Here is a 22,034-nt window from a genome sequence, read left to right as displayed (position 1 = left end):
ACGAATATGATCGAGTAAACCATATATACTTAAAATAAACTAAAAGTAAAATCATATCCGTCATACAATTTGTTAAACTAGTATATGTTTTCGAGTAATCGACTCAAGTAAACATGTATACCATTAAGGTTCTGTTTGTTTTTACTTAAAAGGTCTGTAATGGGCTTATGTCTGCCGGTTTGGTTTAAAAAAAAACCTGAAAATTGTTTTATGGTCTTAGAAAAAAGGTAATATTCAACTTCTTCGCACTTCTTCACATCCTACCAACACCCATTGTCTAACACCACCACCACCGTCCATCACCACTACCCATCGTCTTCCACCACCATCACCACCACTGTTCACCGCCTATTATAATCGTCTACCACCCCCCACTTTCACAGTTTGTACACCACCACCAACATATTAGCAGCCTACATACGTTAAAAACAAACAGTTTTCTTCTTGCCGAGCACTTAGGTTTGGTTCATAGGACCACATCTTCTTTTACAGATGCCTGCAGATGTGATTCACACACTACACATTTTACTTCTGAAAAAAATAAACAACACCTAAATCTCATAACCACTAGAAGTTTCAAAAGTTAACCCATACCCGGTCCCATACTTGATCACCGGTTTTTACCGTTCTTTTCTTGCGGGAATTAACCAGTTAGACCGGTTTTTTGGGTCGGGTAGTAACCGGTTTTGACCGCTTAGACTGAACCGGTTAATAATCGTAAAAACCAGTTTTTTAATATAACAATAATAAAAAAAATTGGTTAACCGATTTACAACCGATTTTGAAATAAAAAATATAAATCGGTTACTAACCGATGGGTAGGATCGGTTATTAACCGGTTGACCTTGTTGTGTCTACAATTCCATAGTGTGTCTGTCTGGTATTTCACCCAAATATTGCCACAAGTCTGATAATAAACCCTAATTGATGTTATTACAGAAAATTAAGAAATGATGATGAGAGCTGTGACTTCAATGGCATTCTGCAAATCGAAACACCTGAAGAAGAATCTTCTTATCTTCAACCCTTTAACATATTCCCAATTTCTCCACAATCCCAGGTACATCTAACTTGATTTCAACTCAAATTTCACCAAATAATGTTTAATTTTTTTAATATGTTTCATGGCTAAATCAACAAAATTTGTTTTTTAAGGGTTTTTAATGCATAAAACCTCCTAAAAATCAACAATTTGATGTGGGTGTTGATCAAGTTGGGTTTTTCGTGTATGATATCGTGCCCGATAACCGACCCGCATCGCAATCGGGTAGTTTGGGTTTCGGGCTTTTGTACTGCATAATGTTACAATCGATAGCCAATCCGTTTTGCAGTCGGGTTAATCAGTTCGGGTTATTTGGGTTTTTAATGTTTAACGGAGTAATGGTGTAACCGATACCCGAACCTAATAACAATCAGTTTTCGGGCATTTGGGCAAATGGTTTGTTCGGGTCGGGTTAAGCGAGTATAAGTGAAACCTGGTCAAGTCGGGTTAGTTGAGTACGGGTATAATCAACGGGCCTAACATTTGACACTCTAGTTATTTATAAAAAAAGATAGTAATTTTGCAGGATTAAAAATTACCAGTTTTTTTTTTTTTTTTTTTTTTGAGAAGATGTTTTACTACCTCTATTATAGGATTTTTCTGCTAATCTCATGTTGTAGTAGTTTTTCTAATGTTATACACAAGGTTCGGGATCATGAAACATCATATGTTACGAAAAGATACCTCCCGTGTGGTACCATGTGGTATCACTCGGCTCCTATGGACATGGTTCCCAAAGTTTTAGAGCCACAAACGAGCTGTTGGACCGACACGGTGGCAAACGGTCCAAGTGAAGCTAAACCGAAGAGGAAAAAACTGAAGGGAAAAAGAGCGGTTGTGAGGTGGTTAAAGTCATTTAGATATAAGAAGAAAAAAGATTATGAAAGAATGACCGCAGAAGAAAAAATTCTATTCAAACTGAGAAAGGTTAGTTTTGATTATAAACGAGCCCGAGCTCGACTAGGCTTGAGCTTGGCTCGTGTCCTATTATTTATTTTATATATATAGTATTTAGTAATTTCATGTATGATAATATTTATTAAATAAATATATATTAAATAAAATTTATATAAATAATAGGCTCGTTTAAGCTCGCTAGCTGGCTTGAGCTATGTTAGTGAAGCTCGAGCTCTTTATTAAACAAGCCTATTTTCATGCATGAGCTTGTTTAAGTTCAGCTCGATTCGAGTCAACCTCGAGTAGTTCACGAGCGGCTTGGCTCGTTTACCCCCCTAATTACAAGCTTTATCAACTCGATTAATTTATTAATACTTAAATAGCATTTGAAACTTATTTACAGGCTCAAAGAAAAGAGAAGCAGTTACTGGAAGCTCTAAACAAGATTGAACCAAAAGAGTCATCAGAAACGACGCATGATCCAGAAATACTGACACCGGAAGAACATTTTTATTTTTTGAAAATGGGGAAGAAAAGCAAGAATTATGTGCCTATTGGAAGACGTGGAATATATCAAGGTGTGATCCTCAACATGCATTTACATTGGAAAAAACACGAGACGTTACAAGTGAGAATAAAAACGTTTACTCCCGATGAAGTTAAAGATATGGCGGTTGAGCTTGCAAGATTAAGTGGTGGAATTGTGCTCGATATTGACAACGATGACACTATTATTATGTATAGAGGGAAGAATTATTCACAGCCGCCTACTGAAATTATGTCGCCTAGAGTTACTCTACCTAGGAAAAAGGTATGATTTTTACCTTTGTTTATGTATTTTTATTGTAATGTGCCACATGTAGAAATTTAGCCGAAACTGAAACGGGTCAAATGCGTTGGAAAAAGGTGTTCCAAGTCATTTATGTGGAAATGGGTCGATTTGGATTGTATATTAGTGATAGCATGCCATCAAGAAACTTAGCTAAAAACGGAAATGTGTTTTTCCCGATCACGCTTATGCTAGAGGGTTAGGGTTGTAAACGAGCCGAGCGGAGCCGGATTGGGCTCGGGCTCGGGCTCGGACGTAAACTAGCTGTCTCGGGCTGCCAATTGAACGAGCTTAAAGGCCAAGCTCAAGCTTGGCTCGTTAAAATCTGGTGTTTAATCTAAACGAGCCAAGTTATCGAGTGAGCCACGAACTGAGCTGAGCTGAGCTGAGCCAACCCTGGCTTGGGCTTGGCTCGTTTACAAGCCAAGTTGGTGCGGCTCATTTTTAAAGGAGCTTTTCTTCGAGCAAACTACGAGCGAGCCCCAAGCTTTTTGAACAACTTTACAGAGGAGTGGCAAATTTCTAACTAATTTTTAAGAAATGAGTCGATTAGGATTTATTTGTTGATAACTGGTAAATTGTGCGAAATGTAGAAAATTAACTTAATACGAGACAGGCCAACTGTTGTACGGGTTAACTGACAACAGTCAACTAATGTTTACAATGCTACAATGTCATAAATTGTTTAGTTTAATAGAAATCATCTTACTTTTCATAAAATAGTGTTCATTACTTTGTTATCATATTAATTTTGCAAAAACAGAAAATAGGTAAAAATAGTTTATATATATATATATATATATATATATATATATATATATAATGGAAGTATGCAATAATGTCTTTAAAATGGGATAGTGTGTGTAAATAAGTATCATTTTTTTTATCTTGTAGGCGTTAGACAAATCAAAATATAAAGACGCGCTTCGTGCTGTTAGAAGATACATTCCTAGACTTGAACAAGATCTTGAGCTACTTCGCGCAAAAGCTGGAAACGGGCCAGGGGTATATTTGGAAACAGAATTATCGGACACTGAAGTTGTTGAGCCTGAAGAATATTCAAAGATACAACTTGAGGCCAAAGAGAAACTCGAACAAGTCATCGCTAAAAATGATACTTTTCAAGATGATGATGATTATGTGACGGGCCCAGAACTAGTTTCGGATTCAGAAGATTTGTCTGATATTTTTGAGACAGATCGTGAAACAGATGAAGATAATGATGAAAAACCGCTTTATTTAAATGAATTTGATAAGTTTCGTGTAGAAAGTAACGAGGCTGAAGATGATTTTGAGGAGCACTTGAGGCGGATATCTGCTAACTCGAAGAAGGAAAAAGAATTAGAATTTGACGAGGTCGATCGCGTGGTTCTGAGAGCTGCTTCACTTATAAAGAAGAGAAGATGATATTTGAAATGTTAATTGACTTGATAAGAATATTAATACTAATCTTAATTATTCTAAATGCATTCAAGTTGTTCAATTTGATTTATGTTTTACCTTTGCAAAACTTGAAACTTTTGACTATGGTTACAGTCTTTCTTGCAGAGGTGGCACAACCACAGTGGGTAACATGTAATTAATAAATAATCTAGTTTTGTTTTAAAACTTAAAAAGTCCTAGTATTGTTTCTTGATATTTACACCTACTTTTCAACTAATTCCAAAATCTTTAAACAAGATGTAATGCAACTACAACAATATACGGACTTGGCTTCTTATGCAGCAAAGACTTTATACATGAAAACAAAATCAAAAATATGCAGAAACAAATACTCAGTTCAGTTGAAGATTTAAATAATCTTACAATCCAACTGTCACTTGTTTCCTTCTATGATCTGGCTGCAAGTAGGGTGTAAATGAGCTAAGCATAGCCGAGTCCGAACCCGGCTCGGTTTAATTTAAGAGGGCTCGAGCTCAGCTCGTTAAGTATTTGTTTTTGCAAATAGATATACGGTAATTGGCAAGAAACAATAATCTACAATTTTAGGAAGTTGTATGCATTAAAAATGGACTTTCACATAAACATTTAGATAAAAACAAAAATCAAATTAACTTATACACGGTTGAAACTTGAAACTACTACCTCTAATAAACAAGAACAAAACATACATCTAGTGTTCTTCGTCTTCTGTTGATTCCATCTCTCTCATATTATTAACAGCTACTTGTATTTTTGTTGACAAAACTTGTGTCTGTTGCTCGACGTCTCTCAAAAACATGCTTAAATGCTCTCGATAAAACTTAATCAGTTCATCTTGATGCTTCAACTCTTCAGCCAACGCCTGAATCCTTCGTTCTTTACAATCCTGCATATTTTCCAATAATTAAGAAAAACTAAAACAAAATAACACTCACGCCAGGTAAAATGACCAACTTACCCCTTCATTATCAACAGACCCACAAGGCGAAAACACTAGCGGATGAGTATGTTCTTTTTCGAATCTAGTAACAACCCATTTTCCCAACTGATTAACCCGAACAAGCATCATGGCATTGCAACCTTGTCTTGAACTAGTATGTTGTTTCCTTATTTGCCCAAACTGATTCTTGGATTTTGTATAATAACCCTCTTTGTTACAAGATAACCGTCGAGATATTATCTTTTTATCAACATCAGATCGACGACACTGATCGATTCGCATTTTGAACCCTACGCGTCTTGCATATTCGTCATAATATTTCTTAGCAGCATCCTCTGAGTCAAACTCCATACCTACACATGGTTCTGCATAATCTCCTGTTAACCCTGCTGCAAAATTAACATCCATTGTTATAAACATTAGGCGTGTTAAGAGTATAATATTAGTTGAGGGTAGCATAGTCATTTTTATTATTAAGCTCTGTAAGGCTGTATTTCACTCCTATATAATAGAGGATTGTGTATTTATTAATTGTCCAGTTAAATACAATTTAACTGTTAATATGCATATAAATAATTTGTGAAATGTAAACTGTATTTACTAGTTCATTTGATACAATACACAATCCTCCATTATATACGAGAAAAATACGAGCCGAGCCGCTCGTGAGCAATTTGAGACTGGATCGTTAAAAAGCTCGAGACAAGCCAAGCCTTATTGAGCCTGAGCCTCAAATAAAGCTTGTTTAGCTATCAAGCCCGGGCTCAAGCCTTGTATGGGAAGATCATTCAGGCTTGCCAAGCCTTAACGAGCCCAACTTATTTTTAAGTTTTAACTCTTTTAGACTTCTATATATTAATTTCACACTACACAACCAAGCTTCGGCTCGTTTATGGTACAGCACACGAGCTCAACCCGAGTTTAGGCTTGTTAAAGACTTTCTCAAAACATATAAAAATAATTAACTATGTATATAAATTAGTTAACAAATAATATACAAGTTGAGCCCGAGCCTGAACCCGAGCTGAGCTTGAGCTTAAAAACTATTTACGAGCCGAGCTCGAGCTTTTATATATAGAGCTCGAAACGAGCCGAGCTGGAGCTCTCTATAAACGAGCAGAGGTCAGGCTCAGGCGTGGCTCGGCTCGTTTACAGTTACACCCCTAAAATTGATATTTAAATGTCAAAATGATAGGATCTTGAAAGTACATCCAAGCACCAAAAACTGGCTATTAATAATAAATTTTTCTCAATTGAAGGATAATGATTACTATTACTAACAGCAACAAATGGAAAGTTATGAATTTGGATCATACTTCAGATTGTGATTCATACAATACAATCAAAAAACTGTTGAAATAAATTAGTAAGAGAAGAAAGATGATGACCTAATTGGGCTGCATCTTCTCCGCCACCACTGCCGATCATCGCCGCCGACAAATTCACCGGCGGACAACACCAAAACAGCTACAAAAATGTAGGAAAGAAAGAAAAAGTGATAATCTAGCATATTCATTATATATATATATATATATATATATATAACTGTGCCTGTGCTGTACCCGTACCTGCACCCGACGGATAAATCTGAAACGCGAAATATTCGGGATGGGTATTTATTTACTATTAAAACTAGTGATTTAACTGTGCGTTGCGTGGTAAATCGGTCGGTAAAACCCAAGTGTTGCAATGGCGAATCATCGCGAATTCAGTTAATAGTAGCTATTGAGGCAGGACAATGGGGTGGCGTTGGTTGGCCCCGGACGACAGCAGCGAGTCAACACAAATTTAGTCAGTATTAGCTACGTTCGTTATGGTACTGGAACTAAAACAAAACGAAAAAAAAAATTAAGGTGAATCGATGGGCTGACGTCGGTCGGTCCAAGACACTGAGTTAGTGACTCTACGACACTCGTATAACATATTGTAATTTTTAAAGCATATTTAAAACAATGTTTATTTGGTCGGTAAACCTGGACATTGGTAAAACCTGATCGTTGAAACATCGACTCGACTTGTATTCGGGCGGGTGAGTCGGTAAAACTGGGGCGCTGGTAAAAACCCGAGCTTTTCGACAGTGGGCCAACACGAATTTTGTCGATTTTGTTCACATTTGCTACGATATCGATTGTTATGGTATCGAAATTAAAATAAAGTTCAGTAAAACCCGGGCGTTAGTAAAACCCAAGCGTTGTCGGTGCTGGACGTTGCGCGGTGAGTCGATAAAACCCGAGCATTGTCAGTCCCGGATGTTATGGTGGTGAGTTAACACGAATTCAGTAAAACAAAAAACATAATGTTTGTTACGAATCTAGAAAAAAAACAAAAAGAAAAACATTTAACCAATAAATAAAATTAAAAACAAAATTTTGGTCCATTGAGGTGGTGCCACTTGGCCCAATTAGGGTCTTGCGGCACCAACCTTCAGTCCCAGACGTTATGGTGGTGAGTTGACACGAATTCAGTAAAACAAAAAACATAACGTTTGTTAAGAACCTAGAAAAAAAAACAAAAAAAAACATTTAACCAATAAAACAAAATTAAAAACAAAATTTTGGACCATTGAGGTGGTGCCACTTGATCTAATTAGGGTCTTGTGGCACCAACCTTCAATTTTACTTCTATATAGATAATTAGTTTTAAGAACTTTCATGGTATTGTACGAATCTAGTATTACATGATACATGTTCTAATTACCTGAAACATACATATTTACTCGAATCATATATTTAAAAGGCAAATTGGAAATAAATAATATCATATTTTGTGAACTGGTCGATAATAATCTTACCTTTAAAAATCTATGTCAATGGTCCAATTTTTCAACTAATTTTCTCTCAATGAACCTCCGTAAAAAACACTTAACGTCGTTTATTTTATTTTTTCGAGTTTTAAATCGATTATTTAGGCTTTTGATCAGAAGACAATACGAGCCGACTTATTTCAAATCAAATGAGCTTTTAAAAACAATTGTCTTTAATTCAGCACGCTAAACCACTTTAGCTTTCCCTTGCATTCCAGGATACCCACAAAACCCCTCAAAAACACTCCAAAATTCAATTGAAGCTTTCAAGCTTCATCCATGGCAGCAGAGTAAGCTCTCAATTTCCATCTTAATTACTCATATATCCATTATTATTATTATTATTAGGTGCGTTGGTTTTTATTAATCCCATCGGTCTCAACTAACGAATTCGTTTCAAACAAAAGCCATTTGTCGCAGGTAATCTGGAAATCCGTTTTTGCCCGGAAAACTCACTTTTTTTTTCCCAGAAAACTCAACATTTTCTCAAATTCTTTTAACTTGGATCTGACATTTAGGAACCTTTTGAAAAAGTAAAAGCCATAATTATTGAGGTCGCTAGAACCCTAAACCATTGTCGGATTCGGTTGGTGGTGCTCAAGTTGTGGTGATTGACTGATTGGTTGGTGGCGAGTCCGTTGGTGGTGGTGGCGGTGTTCAGGTTGAGTTTTCCGTCAAAAATGTGACTCTTCTGGCCAAAAAGGTTTTTCCGACAACTAGCAAATAACATTATTAGGATTCTGTTAGTCGGGGACTGTTTGAAACAAACACGTTAAAAGATGGGACCGTCAGCAACCAATTCGTTAGTTCGGACCGACAGCAACAAAAAAATGATAGTTGGGATTAATAAAAAGTAAAAACCAATATTCCTTATTCTTATTACTAATCCTGATTCACTTCAATTAATTACAGATCAGATCATTACAACCTCCATGATCAACAATACACAACCAGAATCTCATCATCATCAACCACCACACGATCAACATCAACAACCAGCATACACGTAACTGCACTTGACGGCCTCGTGAACGTGAACTCGCTCTTCACGGTTGCAGTCTTCGTAGGATTCTCCTTAACCACCCCAGGCCAACGCAGCCTGGATAATCGGTCCGCATGCGACGCGGACATATCAGTTGCCAAAAAGCTTCTAGTATTCGAAGTCGTATCGTTCAGTTTCTTCTTGTTTTCGTCGTTGGTAGCGCAGGGTTTGAAGCTGGCTATTAATCTGCTTAATAGTAAAGAAGTTGATGATGCATTCAAGGCGCATGTTAATGTGAAGGCGTTGCAGTTTGGGATGCTGGGATCGGCTGTTGGATCGGTTATGGGGTGTTTGTTTCTTATGCTTTCGATGGTGAGTGTGATCGAGATTCGGTTGGGGTTGTTGAGCTGTGGCAGTCGGGCGACGGTTAATGCTGTTGCTTCGATGGTTGTGCTGGTGAGTTCTGCTCTTGTGGTTTATATTTCGACTGCTGTGTATGCATTTTTGCATTGAATTTGGGTTGAGAATTATGTCTATGCTCAATTATAATGTGATGTGGTATAAGTTGTAAGTAATTTGTAAGAAATGTAATAGTTTCTTGGATTATGGATTATCTAGGACAGGTATATCATATATGGTCGGGTAATCGGGTATAAGACGTGTATAGGATTTGGTGATATACTTGTTTACTAGATAACATATACCCATTTATCCGATTATATACCTGACACAGGATGACATAATTTACTTTTTTTTCTTTTCATTTATTCTATGTATATTATATTCATTTCAAAAAAATTCATGAAAACTTAACTTTTCTTTAAGTATATACTCGTCAAGTATCTGTCACTTGTCAAGTATCTGTTGGGTATCGGATAGACCAGTATCTGTCACTCGCCAAGTATATGTTGGGTATCGGATAGACCGTTAGTTTCATAAAGCTTTCCTTTGGGAGTTTCAAAAATGATAAGATGAAAAAAGTAAATAAATGAATGATTCATATTTTTAATTTTATCATAAATTTAAAATATATTATCACATGATCAATTCGTGTTATTTGTTGAGTATTTGTTTTACTAAAAACATAATGTGGTATGATTTATAGTCAAAGAATAAAGTCATACTGTGAATTTGACCACATAGTCAAACAAAACAAAAATCAAATGTGTTTGCCATAATTCAAGTCAACCGCACTTGTTGACCACAAGAGCCAAAGTTAACAACATAATAATAAATATATTAAAAGGTTACAATGTCAACTTATACAACAAAGTACAAACAATTACAAAACCAACTTTTTTTTCATCAAAAGTCAAGACCTAAAAGTCAAAGTGTTCTTACTTCTTAGTGAAGGTATGCAGCTTGGTACTGAAAACCATTCCCAAAGTACGCCCCATGGTTCGGACCCATATTGTAAGCAAATGAGGGAACATGGTTTTCGGGTGGGCCAGGGTAATACATGTATTGCTGAACTGGCGGTGCATACCTGGCACTGTTGTGGGCCCCATATCCTGCCACCACAGCACTGGCTCGGGGTCTTTTGGACTGAGGTTTAGCCACTTCCTGTTTTTTGTCTGCTTTGACTTTTTCCAACTGAAGGATCCATTTTTGAAGCGGGTCTAACGGATACTCGTTTTCAAGCTTGTGTTCTTCAATGCACTTTGTGACGGCTTTTAGTGCAGATAATTCTCTTTCGCTGACATCATTCTGAAATTTGAATATTAAAACATAAGTTTATGGCAGAACCATCCAGTTGACCATGGGTCAAACTTATGGATTCTTAAGTTTTCATACCTGAGTTCCAGCTTTAGTTGCATCTGCCATGTAGGATTTGAGTAGCGTAACAGGAGAAAACTGATGTGTGAGTTCAAATTCAAATGCTAGGTTGACCGCGTCAATATGTCTTCCATTGTTAACCAGCACATCAATTACACCTGTGGATTATACGCAAACATAGGATGTGATTCTGCAATATATTTGCAAAATTTTGGATAAAAAACCCATGAAAACCGCAACATTTCTTGCTTGTGTTTCATGTCAAAGTACTTATTTTTCCAGGAATATATCAATGGAATGAATCACTCCACAAGTGCTCTCTATTTCTATTAACGAAATAGCGGATATTTTAGATATTACACAAGTGATCAAACAAATGAACAAAGGCTTAGGTTATTCATACACCAAGGAGGTTATTCACACACCAGGAGGGCCTATACGAGTCCTATACGACTCGTATAGGTGTAGTGTCAAATCATTTTCGGTCAGGAGTGTCAGTTTTCATTTATTTGCATCATATAGCCCCTATACGAGCCGTATAGGGCTATACGACTCGTATAGAGTCTGTTTGACCCGTATAGTATTTTTTTTTTAGATTTTTTAAAATTACAAAATATTAAAAATAACATCCGAGTTGTTTACAAAATAGAAACACGTAATTTAAAAGCAAATATTTTGCTATATACATAAAAACATACAAACAACATGAGCGTTTTTACTTTTTATATGTGGTCATGCAATCCATTTTGGTTGACGCCCATGTGAGCTATCTAAGCTTTTGAAATATAACTGCCATAAAAATAATTACTTTTGGAGCAAGAAAAACTGATACATGGCCTGTACGGATCGTATACCATCTATACGGCTCGTATAGATCATAAAATAATTATAAATATCTGGCCAAAGTACAACCGACATGCTGTCTATATGAGTCATATAGACCCTATACGGCTCGTATAGGGTCTATACGAACAAGAATATCTATACGACTCATATAGGTCTACACGGCTCGTATAGACTGCAAAAAGCTGCCACACTGTCACCTCCGCATGTTAATAAGTTAGGCCTATACGACTCGCATAGGCCCTATACGAGCTGTATAGCCTTATTCACACACCATGGGGATGGTGTTTGTATATGACAACCCATGAACAAAACCATCGTCATGCAAGAAGTTACAGTTTTCATGGGCAGAATAAAGCAGAGATGTCAAATGGGTTATTTATATGTGTTGAAAGTCGGATTGACCCGATCAATGTTGTGTACATTTTTTTTACAATAATAGTCTACTATATATAACGCAATTTAGAAGAATGTATGTATTAACATTAAACTTCGCACAAAAATCAACCTTTTTGCCACATACTATTAGCATTTCTATGACCCTTTGAGATAAAACATAGCTCAGTTGACCCATTAATAAGCAAGGGAAGGGTCCTACACAGAAGACACTATGCGAGTAGGTTATGTGTAGCATGAGTAGGTATATTTCCTATACATAACTTACACATGTGTAGGTATGTGTAAGTTATGTATAGGTAAACATTTAAAAGTGACTACAAAAACCATATGAACAAGTTAGTTAATGGTTCTTTTATGTATATAACATAGACATTTGTATGTAACAAGTAATTTAAAAAAAAATAAATAAATCTGATAGATAAATTAGACAATTTAGGTTTGCTCTTTATGTTCTCGCAATAATTTAGTCTTCTGTAATAAACCTCTTTCAATAAGCAAGTGGATCAAAATGTTACTTCTAATATTAAGAGCTAGGAAGCAAAAAGAAAATATTGATAATAATAACCTGGCATCTTGTCAGACAACCCAAGGAAGCGGCAAAGGTCGGCGGCCTGGTGTCGGCGAGAGACCATCGGTATCAACTTGGCCAAATCTTCATGATCAAAATCAGAATCAATCCCAAAAGTAGCAACAAGTTGTAAGAAAGCATGAGCTTCCAATGAGTTCCCGTTACTAGCATCCAAATCAAGATCATCTAACTTAGGTTTCCATTCTTGTGCAATAATCTTTGCTCGGTTCTTCACATCCTCAGAAATCACCTTACAAACCGTACTCTCATCTAAATTAGCAAGCATAACACTCAAACATTCCATTAACATAATACATGTTCGCCTCAACCCTAAAAGATTTGTATCTTTTTCTCTGTCTTTTTTCCCATCTAAATTTGACCCCTCTGAGACGTAGAAACCGATAAGTGAATCCAAAACCAGACCACCGGGATCACTTATACCTTTCAATGCAATTGGTATTTCCTCTTTTATAGAAGCAATATTCTTCCGGTTATCAGATATGAACTTATGAAGTCCCGCTGCATCCATCTCCTCACAAAATTTAACAAGTTGCGGATTTGATAGCAGTTTCACATGTGAATCAAGTGGTTTCTTGTCCACAACAAGAATCTCACTACTAACAGATTCAGATTTAGATTCACATTCAGATTCTGTTTCCACACAATGTTTGTTTTTGTTTTTCTTGAAGGCATTAGAGATAGCAACAACTGCCGCATCTCTTTTCTCTTGAAGCCTTGCCAGTGAAGCTTCTTCTTTAGCCATAACCGCAGCACGACGTTTCTCGAGCACTTTTTGGGCTTGAGTGGTTTTCATTTCAAACTCTTTTTCTTGGTCTTCGAGCTCAGTGAAACGCCTTTTTAAGGATTTCTCAAGCCCATGAAAATGCTCCTCAATTTGTTTCCATTTCAGGTTTAGGGTTACAGCTCGGTGACTTTCTAGCTCAGCGAACGCTTTCTGAAGTTGTTGGATTTTGGAGGTTGTAGATTCCAAGAGTGTTGCTACCGAATCCGAATCTTCCATTGCAAGCAAGCCAAATAAACCTTCAAATACAGTCAAAACAAACACTATATTAGAAATCTAATATAATCTGAATGTAAGAAGAATGAAACGAGAATTAAAAATGTGAAAGTTGTGATTATGTTTTACAGTTTGCAGTGTTGTATAGGCGCTAGTCGGGCGGTGGTACCAACTAGCCATCAACACCATTAATCGTATTGGAATTTTATATGTAATTATTCATATTTATATAGACACACGCATCGAACCCTCATTTGATCATTTTCTGTTGTTTTTCTTACAAATCTCAGCATTTTGAAACCTCATTTGATCATCTTTTGTTGCTTAAAACTTGAACAGGTCGATGTCGATGCATAAAACTCAGGTTAACGGGTTAAAAGTTGAACCAAAGGACCGATCAGGACAGATTTTGAACAGTCAGTTCGATTATAATAAACTTCACAAGGTATTTATAGTGGTTGATACACCTAGCTTATCAATTAACACTACTCATTACTCAACCACTTAACAAACTAACTGTAACTAACTAACTAACTACCATTAGCTAGCTAGTTAGACCACGAGCACCTGCTAAAATTATTAGGTTCAAAAACTAAATCATTTCTTAGAAATCAAACACAAAAAGGGAAAAGAAAATTAAGCTACTACAAATGAATTCAACACAACACTTGTTTCATCATCATAATCTCCAACCTAATTAAAACTTCATTAAAAAAAAGCAATATATATATATGTATGTGTGTGTGTGTGTATAGGGTTGGGTTTTCATTTTATACTTTGCCTATATATATAGGGGAGGGTTATCCTAAAAATAAGTAGTTTCCTAGGAAGAGTAGGAATAAATCATAGCCATTGGATCATGTTAATCAATGGTTGAGATTTAAAATTATCAAAAACCGACATAGTTTCCTAGAATATTCTTTCACCATAAGTTATAATGCCACATGTCAAAAATCTATTGGTTCTTACCATTCCTAGGAAACTCCTTATTCTTATTTGAACCCTTTTCTATATATATATATATATATATATAGGGGAAGGTTCTTGTACGTTTTATTCTTAACATAAGAACGTAGGAAATAACACCAATTTATAGAAAAATGAGAACGTAAGAAACATTACCAACTAAAATACCAATCTACATAAACAATGATTTATAATAACAAAGAAAAAAACCTAAAAATTACAACAAAAGAATCAAAATCAAGAACAAAATAATAGCAGCAAATACTTATAACAACAAAAGAAAAAATCTAATAATAACAACAAAATTATCAGCAAATACTTAAAACGTCTCATAATTGAAAATTCGCAAACCGGTTTTGATTTTCCAAGTCAACCCCGTTTCATCTGGACCAAAAAATGCTTTGATATTGTTAAGTGTTAACCATTAGGGTGTTTATTGAGTTAGTTTTATATGTTCAAACTTGGGTTGATTGGTTGTTTTATATGTTACACTTGCTATGTAAGCATAACATCAAAGTTAGCATCAATAGTGTTTAAAGATTTCCGCGTTAATGCTCCCGTCCACCGGACGGGTAAAGTACTAGTTTAATCTAGCCATTGACTAAGAAGTTGTGACCAACCTTTTATTTTGATTTAATCAAAGAATTGTTTTTTAATGTAGAAAATCATCTTTTATTGTGATTTAATCTAGCCCTTGACTAGACTAAGAAGTTGTGACCATATAACTCTTGCATCAATAAATATGACCAGATCATAACAAGAGACTATCATTCTTTGTTCTTTTCCTTGTATGGTTGGCAATAAAAAGCTTTATTCATTCATCAAGTCCTACATATTATGTCTAATTTTCAATCATCTTAAATATGGTTTAGCAGAAGTTAAGATGTATCAATCTCCTACACCAAACAATATTTTCAGAGATTCTTATCAATTCCTAAAAAGCAAACATAATATATCCTTAGTTAATTTTCCACCAACCAAATCAGTTAACTAGCAAGTGAAAAAGGCAGGGGAACTTAAGACCTTAAGTACATAAAGTTTAGAGTTATATCAAGTTATTAACCTACAAGAATAACTTAAGTTCCATCAAGAAAAACAGCCAATCACCTGGTCTTTATCGCACTCCGGACTCTTTGTAGAACACGAACAAACTCATAAAACATGGAAAAGTCCAAACCAGCAAAGCTTTCCGATTCTGCAGCAGCCATCGACACGCTTCTGGGAGAGTAGGTATACGGATTTTGACATATGATAAAATCAAAAACACCCAACTTCTTCATCAGAGTCTCAAGCTTACTACTTGACAACTTTTGAATAGTTGCAATCTGAACCAACTCCCCTGTCTGGTCCGACTTATCCCACCACCGCTTCAAAATCCCACGTTTCGCTTCCGACGGTTCAATTGACACAACCGCCTTTAACCGGATCCCAAGGCGGTTCAAGGTGATTTCCGCTCCTCCCACTCCACTATAGATTGAAAGCAGGGATATGCCTTCGGGATACATGGACTTCAAAACAGATAAGTGGTACCCTAAAGTGTCGATTTGGAAAGAGTGTTTAAGCGAATGCAGCCTTTCTCCCAGGCTCAACCCGTCCGCCTCAGTGTGATGCAACGGGTATCCAAGAATTCTTTCCACCGACTCAGGTCCGATGGGTGCTAGTCGGTTACGGGACACCCACATCAGATTAAAGGTCTTGCACTGCTGAAGAAAATCGTTTTGCTGTTCAGCGGATAATCGCCCGTTTGAGTTTTTCAGTACGTTTCTGAGCTGGTCGCAGAGTTGGGTAACTCCTATAGTTTCAGAACTAACACAACTCAACTGCTTTCTTGTATCCCATGACGGCTGATACTTCTTTGTTTGAGGTATCGCGTCTTCTATGGTCATAGGTGATTTTGGCAGAACGTGAGAACGGTTTTCGGTTGGGAGATTATGTATATACCCCTCCCTCCTACTCAAAGCCGAGAAATCCTGAGTGTTAACGAATTCAGGCTCGATTGCATACAAGGACTGAGAGATTTTGACCCATGAATCATGAGCTAAGTTCATAACATTCCCATAAAAAAATAACGGAGCTTTGGCGACCATCTGGTCCACACTGCTACACGAAACAGGCTGTATGAGTTTAGGCACTCCCATCGCCGCCATACGTCTAGCCTTGTACTTAAGCTGTCTCTGTAAAACCTTGGCGCTAACCGGAGGTTTTGGTGCAGCGTGTGCTGGTCCAGAATAATCATTCAAATCCTCAAACTCTGGCTTTGGTTTTTGTAAATTAACCGGTGCATCTTCTTGTGGTTGTTTCGCTCTAAACCTGTCCAAGGCCTGACTCTGAGAAGCTGCAGCCTTAAGTCTCTCTTCGGTTCTTAATGCTAACTTACTATAAAAACTGGCATCCAACACTTTTTCTGGTTTCATAGCCATAGACGTGTTTCCAGCCATCCATGGATCCTGTGAAGTCAAGATACTTTGTCAGAACCATGCTCCTCCATAAACCAAACAAAAAAGTTAAAAATAAAAAAAATAAAAATTAAAAAAATAAAATAAATAAATAAAAAAACCTCTTCTGTCTTAACAGAATGGTCAGCCATCCTATCCCAAACAATCGAGTCAGCGAGCTCTGATATGGGAGCGTCCGGACCTGATACGTACAATCATTAACAGAACAGGATTAATAAATTGTATACATAATAGGGTTACATAGGGGCTCTATATATAGAGAAAAATATTACATTCGGTCCATTCGGATAATTGCATAACTAGTCTAACAGAACATATATAAATCCAACTTAAGAAAAGTATAAAGATATGCTCACCGTATTTCTCAATAGCTGCAGAAATTTCCTGTTCAGAGAAGCCAATTTCAAGCAATCTAAGTGTCTTGTCCATGGTCCCAAATAAGGTCTCGGTGTTGGTATCCTGCTCATGTTAACCGAATTAGTATTAAGCAAATAATATGACTTAGAATGAATATTTATTAATATTCCAGAAACACAATCAAGAATATTTAATACTTATTATCACAATTTTTTTCCAGGTAATTTGCGTTTAGCCATCACAAATAGTCTTTTTTGTTATAATGAATATGTAATTCATGGTCGATTTTAAGGATGAGAATCACGAGAAAAACAACTTTCAAACTTAATAGTTAATATCAACAGAAATCAGTAACTGAAAATAAAATGTATAAAAAATCAATCCATTAATGAAATACTGTCGGTTAAAGACACAACAACACCGTGACAGTTGCAGAAACAACGAGAAGCACGGAATCAATGGACAGAGGCCATCCGTGCTTCTCGTTGTTTCTGCAACTGTCACGGTGTTGTTGTGTCAACCTCATTCCTTGTTTCATGGATCTTTGTCGGATCTTCTGTGGCAGCCATCTGAGCAGCAAATATGAAATCTACAAGTTCATTAACCGGAGCATCTTCTCCTGTCAACAATCAAGAGAAGATAGCATCTATAACTCTATATTACAAAATACAAACCACACTACTTGTTCACACATAGACTTGGGATAATACAAGTTACCATACCAAGTTTGTTCATTGCAAACTCAACTTCCTCAACAGTGAAGTCCATCATTAGTAAGGATGCCATTTTGTCCTCTTTCAAAGAAATAGTTGTGGGGCCACTGCTTCGGCTGGTTATATCCTTCTCGTCTTCAAATAAGTCATCCAGAGAATCAGATGACTCTGAACGGGATATAAGAACAGCCTGTTGAATTCACAAAAAAAAATGTCACTTTCAGTCATTTGAAGCATAAACAGAAATCAGGACTCGTATAGGAAGTAAACGTGCGGAAGAAAATTGCGAGGTCAAGTTGTGATTATTACCTTCCGTTTTCCATTATTTTGAGCCAAATCTTTGTCTTTTTCCAGGACAGACCCGTTAGCAGGCTGCAGTGATCTGACCTTTGATGTTTGAAGGGCCTGTTTTGTTGAAATATAATGTTAAAATATAATAATAATAACAACTTATATCTCATCTTTTTGAACTCTCAAATGTATAAATGAGTAAATGACTGCTCAACCAACATATATCATGCAGCCTAATTCAAAGAATTGGCTGACAGTTTTTTAACACGAGTGCGTGCTTATTAGTCGTTTGTTCAATCACACAAAATAGTGGGGTGCAAACGATCTGAGATGAAACGAATAAACAAAGCTCGTTTGGTTACCGAGCTCGAACCTTGTGTGTTTTTAAACTTACCTCTTTTAGAACCGAGCTTTGGCTCACTTAAGTACTAGAGCTCAAGCCAAGCTTAGGCTCATTTAAGGTTTTTCTCAAGATATATAAAAATAATTAAACGCGTATATAAACTAATTAATAAATAATAAATGAGCCAAGCTCGAGCTTTAAAAAAAAGCTTGAAACGAGCTCGAGCTCTCATAAGTCAAAACAAACCGAGCTCGAGCCTGCTCAAGCTCGGGCTCAGCTCAGCTCGTTTACACCCCTACAAAATAGTAACAGAAACCAAATTGAAGTGAGGGGGTATATGTGTAATATTCACCAGCAAATTTGATGAGTATATAAAACAAACAACTTTCATGGGACGCCTTAAAATGAAAAAAGAGGTAGTTTTCTAGATATGGAAGAAGCAATTTTAAAAAGTATGAAAGTAGACAAAAGCCAATGATAGTTTGTGTCATATTTTGGCTAAAGTAAAGAACTCCGAAACATAATAAAAAATGCTGGATCGTATATCACAACCACTTACAGAATATGCAAAGAGAGTCTCCAATAACAACTCCATGTTGTCTTCGCCTACATTATACAAGTAAAATGCTTAATATAAGATAAAAATTGAGCACGTAGGAGCCCTAATCGCACGATCCTAAAATCGTTAGAAACTGGTTTGTGCATAACATACCATTTTGTCTGATTGCTTTGTCAACAAGATCCGGCGTAAATCCCATCCCTAGGAGTGATGATCTTACATTGCTTCCAGATGAGCTCGCACCATCGTTCTGTCAAAAAGATAACATACAACATTAGTAGCCACTTATTAACAATATTGATCATAATCTCCACGTGCAATTTAAGTTTCTGCAATCAATGTATCAATGTGACAGACAAAAGATACGAATATGAAGAGACAAAAAAGAAACAATAATAGAATAAGATCTTAATATATGATTGTTTATTGGATTACATCGAAACAGAAGGCAAGCGGGCAACAAGCTGCGCCGCTACCCCTTTTTGAATCGCAAAACCCAATCTTTTAAAAACTATATTTGCTGATCTTGGAGTCATAACATTACTATGCATGACCCGCTGAACACGGGTAAGTAGCTCCACAATAATCATAGGCTACAAAAGAGGCATACCCCAACGAACATGTTTGTGCATGCAAAACCATTGCAATCTATGGTCTCTACTTTGGTAAGGCTTCTATGCTCGGGTTTAACCTCATCTTCGCTGTCGGATAGATTAGTTACTTCCAACTGCACAGTTAAAACAGCAAAGCTTTCATTATAAAACAAAATACTGGACGATGAGTAGTATCCGACTAACGTTTTGGTGTACCATCTTGGCATGAAAAGAAGCAGGCAGGCAGGCTAAGAAGATAGCTTCCTATTAATATAACGAGTTACACAAACCAAGCCTTTTTAAAATATATGCATCTGCAAAAGCAACCGCTGAATTAACCAACCGAAGAATACATAAAACTTAGAAAACACCAAACTTTACAGCCATACTTGAAGTTGAAGCACAAAATGTTTACAAATACCAACGATACAAGGGATTAAGAATTGATAAAAAGTGACTATCGAATGTCAAGGATGTTAGGAACAAAGCGGCGCGCGGAAGCGAAACAGCACACACATGCACAACGATAAACACGCATAAACGAAAATATAAACGACACAAGAATTTAACGTGGTTCGGTCCCCGCGAGGGGACCTACGTCCACGGGCTGCAACTAGGTTTTCTTATTAGCTCAGAACAAAGATTACAATTACATGATGGGATATATATAATAAACAGTATTAGGGTTAAACATAATTAGGAACCAAAACTGGGCCTCCTAATAAAACCGGCCCAAAGGCCTTCATAACCCAACAATCTCCCACTTGAAGGCCTTGCGATAAATTCCAGCCTGCCATCCAAGTAAATATAACAATCTCATTCATCCAGTAACTCTAGTAATCTTCAGTAATAGAAATCTACCAAGCCTCCAGTTCCAAGAACAAGCTAAAACTTCAACAAAAGAAGTTCTCCAAGCCTCCAGTTCTCTAGGAACAAACTAAGATTTCTACCAATCCACACCCTGGTTGCATCCGCCCTTCTCATCAGTTACCTGAAAGGCCTATTGAAGCTCCCGAGAACTCCAATCCGGTCATCACAGACCCATCCATGACAAAACCCGCCAATGGCTCATCCTCAATCTTAACCGGCCCTCACTTACTCACACTACCGGCTCCAAAGACTTCCAGAGGATAATCACTCTCCAAAAAATCAGCAGACTATACCAGGAGAGATTTTCACATTCGGATTTCCCAGTCTTCCGAACTCAACGTCCCTTTGGAAACAAACCTAGAACACACCGCGTGCTCCCACTGTTACCAAAACCCCGAACATGTTCAGACCTCCGAATACGCTCAAGCTAACATCACTGTGGCTCCAGGCTTCATGTCTGCAAACTGAAACCCCTTAGCTCTACCCGATTCAGCGAGCCAAGACCTTATAACTCGGAAGTTGGTTCACTTCTTCCGACGATACAAAAAAAAACTCGTATCTTCCAAAAGTCTTTAATTAAAAGATTCAACAAATGCTTCATTGAAGTGAGTAACAAGAAATAAAGCAAACTAGAATCTTGAACCCAAGAGTCGTCACCGCCTTCACTGAGTCCCAATGCATCAACCTCATATACATTCTCAAAAGCAGAATTCCAAACCTTTCGACATCGACTCTTAAAATGTCTCACCTCTACGCAACCTATCAAGTCGACTATGCCCAGCTCCCACTGTCTCTGTTATCCCAACCCATGCCACACCAACACTCCATGAGATGAACCCCACTCGTACTATCCCGGCAAATAACTTTACCCAACACGAGATTATGAACCTCTCAAATGGTGTACCACTGATCACCACCAAACAAGATATAACTTCACAATTCCAAACGAACAAGAAGTAATAATCACAGTTTCGAACCAGCTAACAGGCAAACAGCTATAACAACAGTAGAACTTTCATGAAATCAAGCGGTACCAAGGGTTCTATGACCGTACACACGATCAGTTAACTCAAACCCTAACCGAAAGATCATCCAAACGAGCAATAGTTTACATGACTTGCCACTAACCTCATTTTTTTTTTCACTTATGCCGTCACCAGCACACCCGCTGGTTCCATTTTCTCCAAGTTTATCCATCACCAGTACTATATCCAAGTTCACATGACAAACCAATCAACCAAAATCCATAACCGTCAACATTCCGATCATAACCACCTCGTCTTCAGTTATAACAATAACAAACGAGAACAAATCGAAAACAGTGAACAGACACAACAAGGGCACGGGCCTAAACTTGACGATTGTTC

General features: G+C 37.0%; 5 protein-coding genes across 5 annotated transcripts; 2 read left to right on the top strand and 3 right to left on the bottom strand.

The window, feature by feature from the left end:
* The first annotated feature begins 1,637 nt into the window (after nucleotides 1–1,637).
* On the top strand, nucleotides 1,638–4,223 carry LOC143573208 (putative CRM domain-containing protein At3g25440, chloroplastic). The gene is made up of 3 exons (XM_077058147.1): nucleotides 1,638–1,969; nucleotides 2,343–2,750; nucleotides 3,663–4,223. The coding sequence occupies exons 1-3, from the start codon at nucleotides 1,742–1,744 to the stop codon at nucleotides 4,173–4,175; spliced, it is 1,149 nt and encodes a 382-aa protein (XP_076914262.1). The 5' UTR covers nucleotides 1,638–1,741; the 3' UTR covers nucleotides 4,176–4,223.
* A 651-nt stretch (nucleotides 4,224–4,874) lies between these two features.
* On the bottom strand, nucleotides 4,875–6,559 carry LOC143573207 (protein FAR1-RELATED SEQUENCE 5-like). The gene is made up of 3 exons (XM_077058146.1): nucleotides 6,519–6,559; nucleotides 5,149–5,519; nucleotides 4,875–5,076 (listed from the first exon to the last, which is right to left on the bottom strand). The coding sequence occupies exons 1-3, from the start codon at nucleotides 6,556–6,558 to the stop codon at nucleotides 4,882–4,884; spliced, it is 606 nt and encodes a 201-aa protein (XP_076914261.1). The 5' UTR covers nucleotide 6,559; the 3' UTR covers nucleotides 4,875–4,881.
* A 2,266-nt stretch (nucleotides 6,560–8,825) lies between these two features.
* LOC143573225 (uncharacterized) lies at nucleotides 8,826–9,459 on the top strand (the record flags this gene model as incomplete). Its single annotated transcript, XM_077058158.1, has 1 exon — nucleotides 8,826–9,459. A coding segment is annotated over one exon (603 nt), but the record flags the coding sequence as incomplete, so codon positions are not given.
* Nucleotides 9,460–10,195: 736 nt separating this feature from the next.
* On the bottom strand, nucleotides 10,196–13,574 carry LOC143573236 (FRIGIDA-like protein 3). The gene is made up of 3 exons (XM_077058167.1): nucleotides 12,499–13,574; nucleotides 10,710–10,849; nucleotides 10,196–10,622 (listed from the first exon to the last, which is right to left on the bottom strand). Exons 1-3 carry the CDS (start codon nucleotides 13,520–13,522, stop codon nucleotides 10,260–10,262), a joined length of 1,527 nt encoding a protein of 508 aa, XP_076914282.1. The 5' UTR covers nucleotides 13,523–13,574; the 3' UTR covers nucleotides 10,196–10,259.
* Nucleotides 13,575–15,558: 1,984 nt separating this feature from the next.
* Nucleotides 15,559–19,926, bottom strand: LOC143573235 (putative inactive DNA (cytosine-5)-methyltransferase DRM3). Its single transcript, XM_077058166.1, has 9 exons — nucleotides 19,815–19,926; nucleotides 19,358–19,454; nucleotides 19,205–19,251; nucleotides 18,321–18,416; nucleotides 18,021–18,201; nucleotides 17,820–17,917; nucleotides 17,298–17,400; nucleotides 17,043–17,122; nucleotides 15,559–16,932 (listed from the first exon to the last, which is right to left on the bottom strand). Exons 1-9 carry the CDS (start codon nucleotides 19,824–19,826, stop codon nucleotides 15,589–15,591), a joined length of 2,058 nt encoding a protein of 685 aa, XP_076914281.1. The 5' UTR covers nucleotides 19,827–19,926; the 3' UTR covers nucleotides 15,559–15,588.
* Nucleotides 19,927–22,034: the final 2,108 nt, after the last annotated feature.

Source organism: Bidens hawaiensis, unplaced genomic scaffold, assembly GCF_021521415.1.
Source record: "Bidens hawaiensis isolate Kalapana, Puna unplaced genomic scaffold, B.hawaiensis_p1.1 tig00026238_1, whole genome shotgun sequence".
Classification (NCBI taxonomy): Eukaryota; Viridiplantae; Streptophyta; class Magnoliopsida; order Asterales; family Asteraceae; genus Bidens; species Bidens hawaiensis.
This window is presented reverse-complemented; position numbering and strand designations above follow the sequence as displayed.

Coding starts and splice junctions, on each gene's coding strand:
- LOC143573235 (XM_077058166.1), bottom strand. Junction 18,417..19,204: donor AGACTCTCTTTGCATATTCT/GTAAGTGGTTGT, acceptor TCAACAAAACAG/GCCCTTCAAACATCAAAGGT. Junction 18,202..18,320: donor AAAATAATGGAAAACGGAAG/GTAATAATCACA, acceptor TGAATTCAACAG/GCTGTTCTTATATCCCGTTC.
- LOC143573236 (XM_077058167.1), bottom strand. CDS start 13,522: ATGGAAGATTCGGATTCGGTAGCAACACTCTTGGAATCTACAACCTCC. Junction 10,850..12,498: donor GTTGTCTGACAAGATGCCAG/GTTATTATTATC, acceptor TATAATCCACAG/GTGTAATTGATGTGCTGGTT. Junction 10,623..10,709: donor CAACTAAAGCTGGAACTCAG/GTATGAAAACTT, acceptor TTCAAATTTCAG/AATGATGTCAGCGAAAGAGA.
- LOC143573208 (XM_077058147.1), top strand. CDS start 1,742: ATGTGGTATCACTCGGCTCCTATGGACATGGTTCCCAAAGTTTTAGAG. Junction 1,970..2,342: donor TTCTATTCAAACTGAGAAAG/GTTAGTTTTGAT, acceptor ACTTATTTACAG/GCTCAAAGAAAAGAGAAGCA. Junction 2,751..3,662: donor TTACTCTACCTAGGAAAAAG/GTATGATTTTTA, acceptor TTTATCTTGTAG/GCGTTAGACAAATCAAAATA.
- LOC143573207 (XM_077058146.1), bottom strand. CDS start 6,558: ATGATCGGCAGTGGTGGCGGAGAAGATGCAGCCCAATTAG. Junction 5,520..6,518: donor AGAAGATGCAGCCCAATTAG/GTCATCATCTTT, acceptor TTAATTTTGCAG/CAGGGTTAACAGGAGATTAT. Junction 5,077..5,148: donor GGTCTGTTGATAATGAAGGG/GTAAGTTGGTCA, acceptor GAAAATATGCAG/GATTGTAAAGAACGAAGGAT.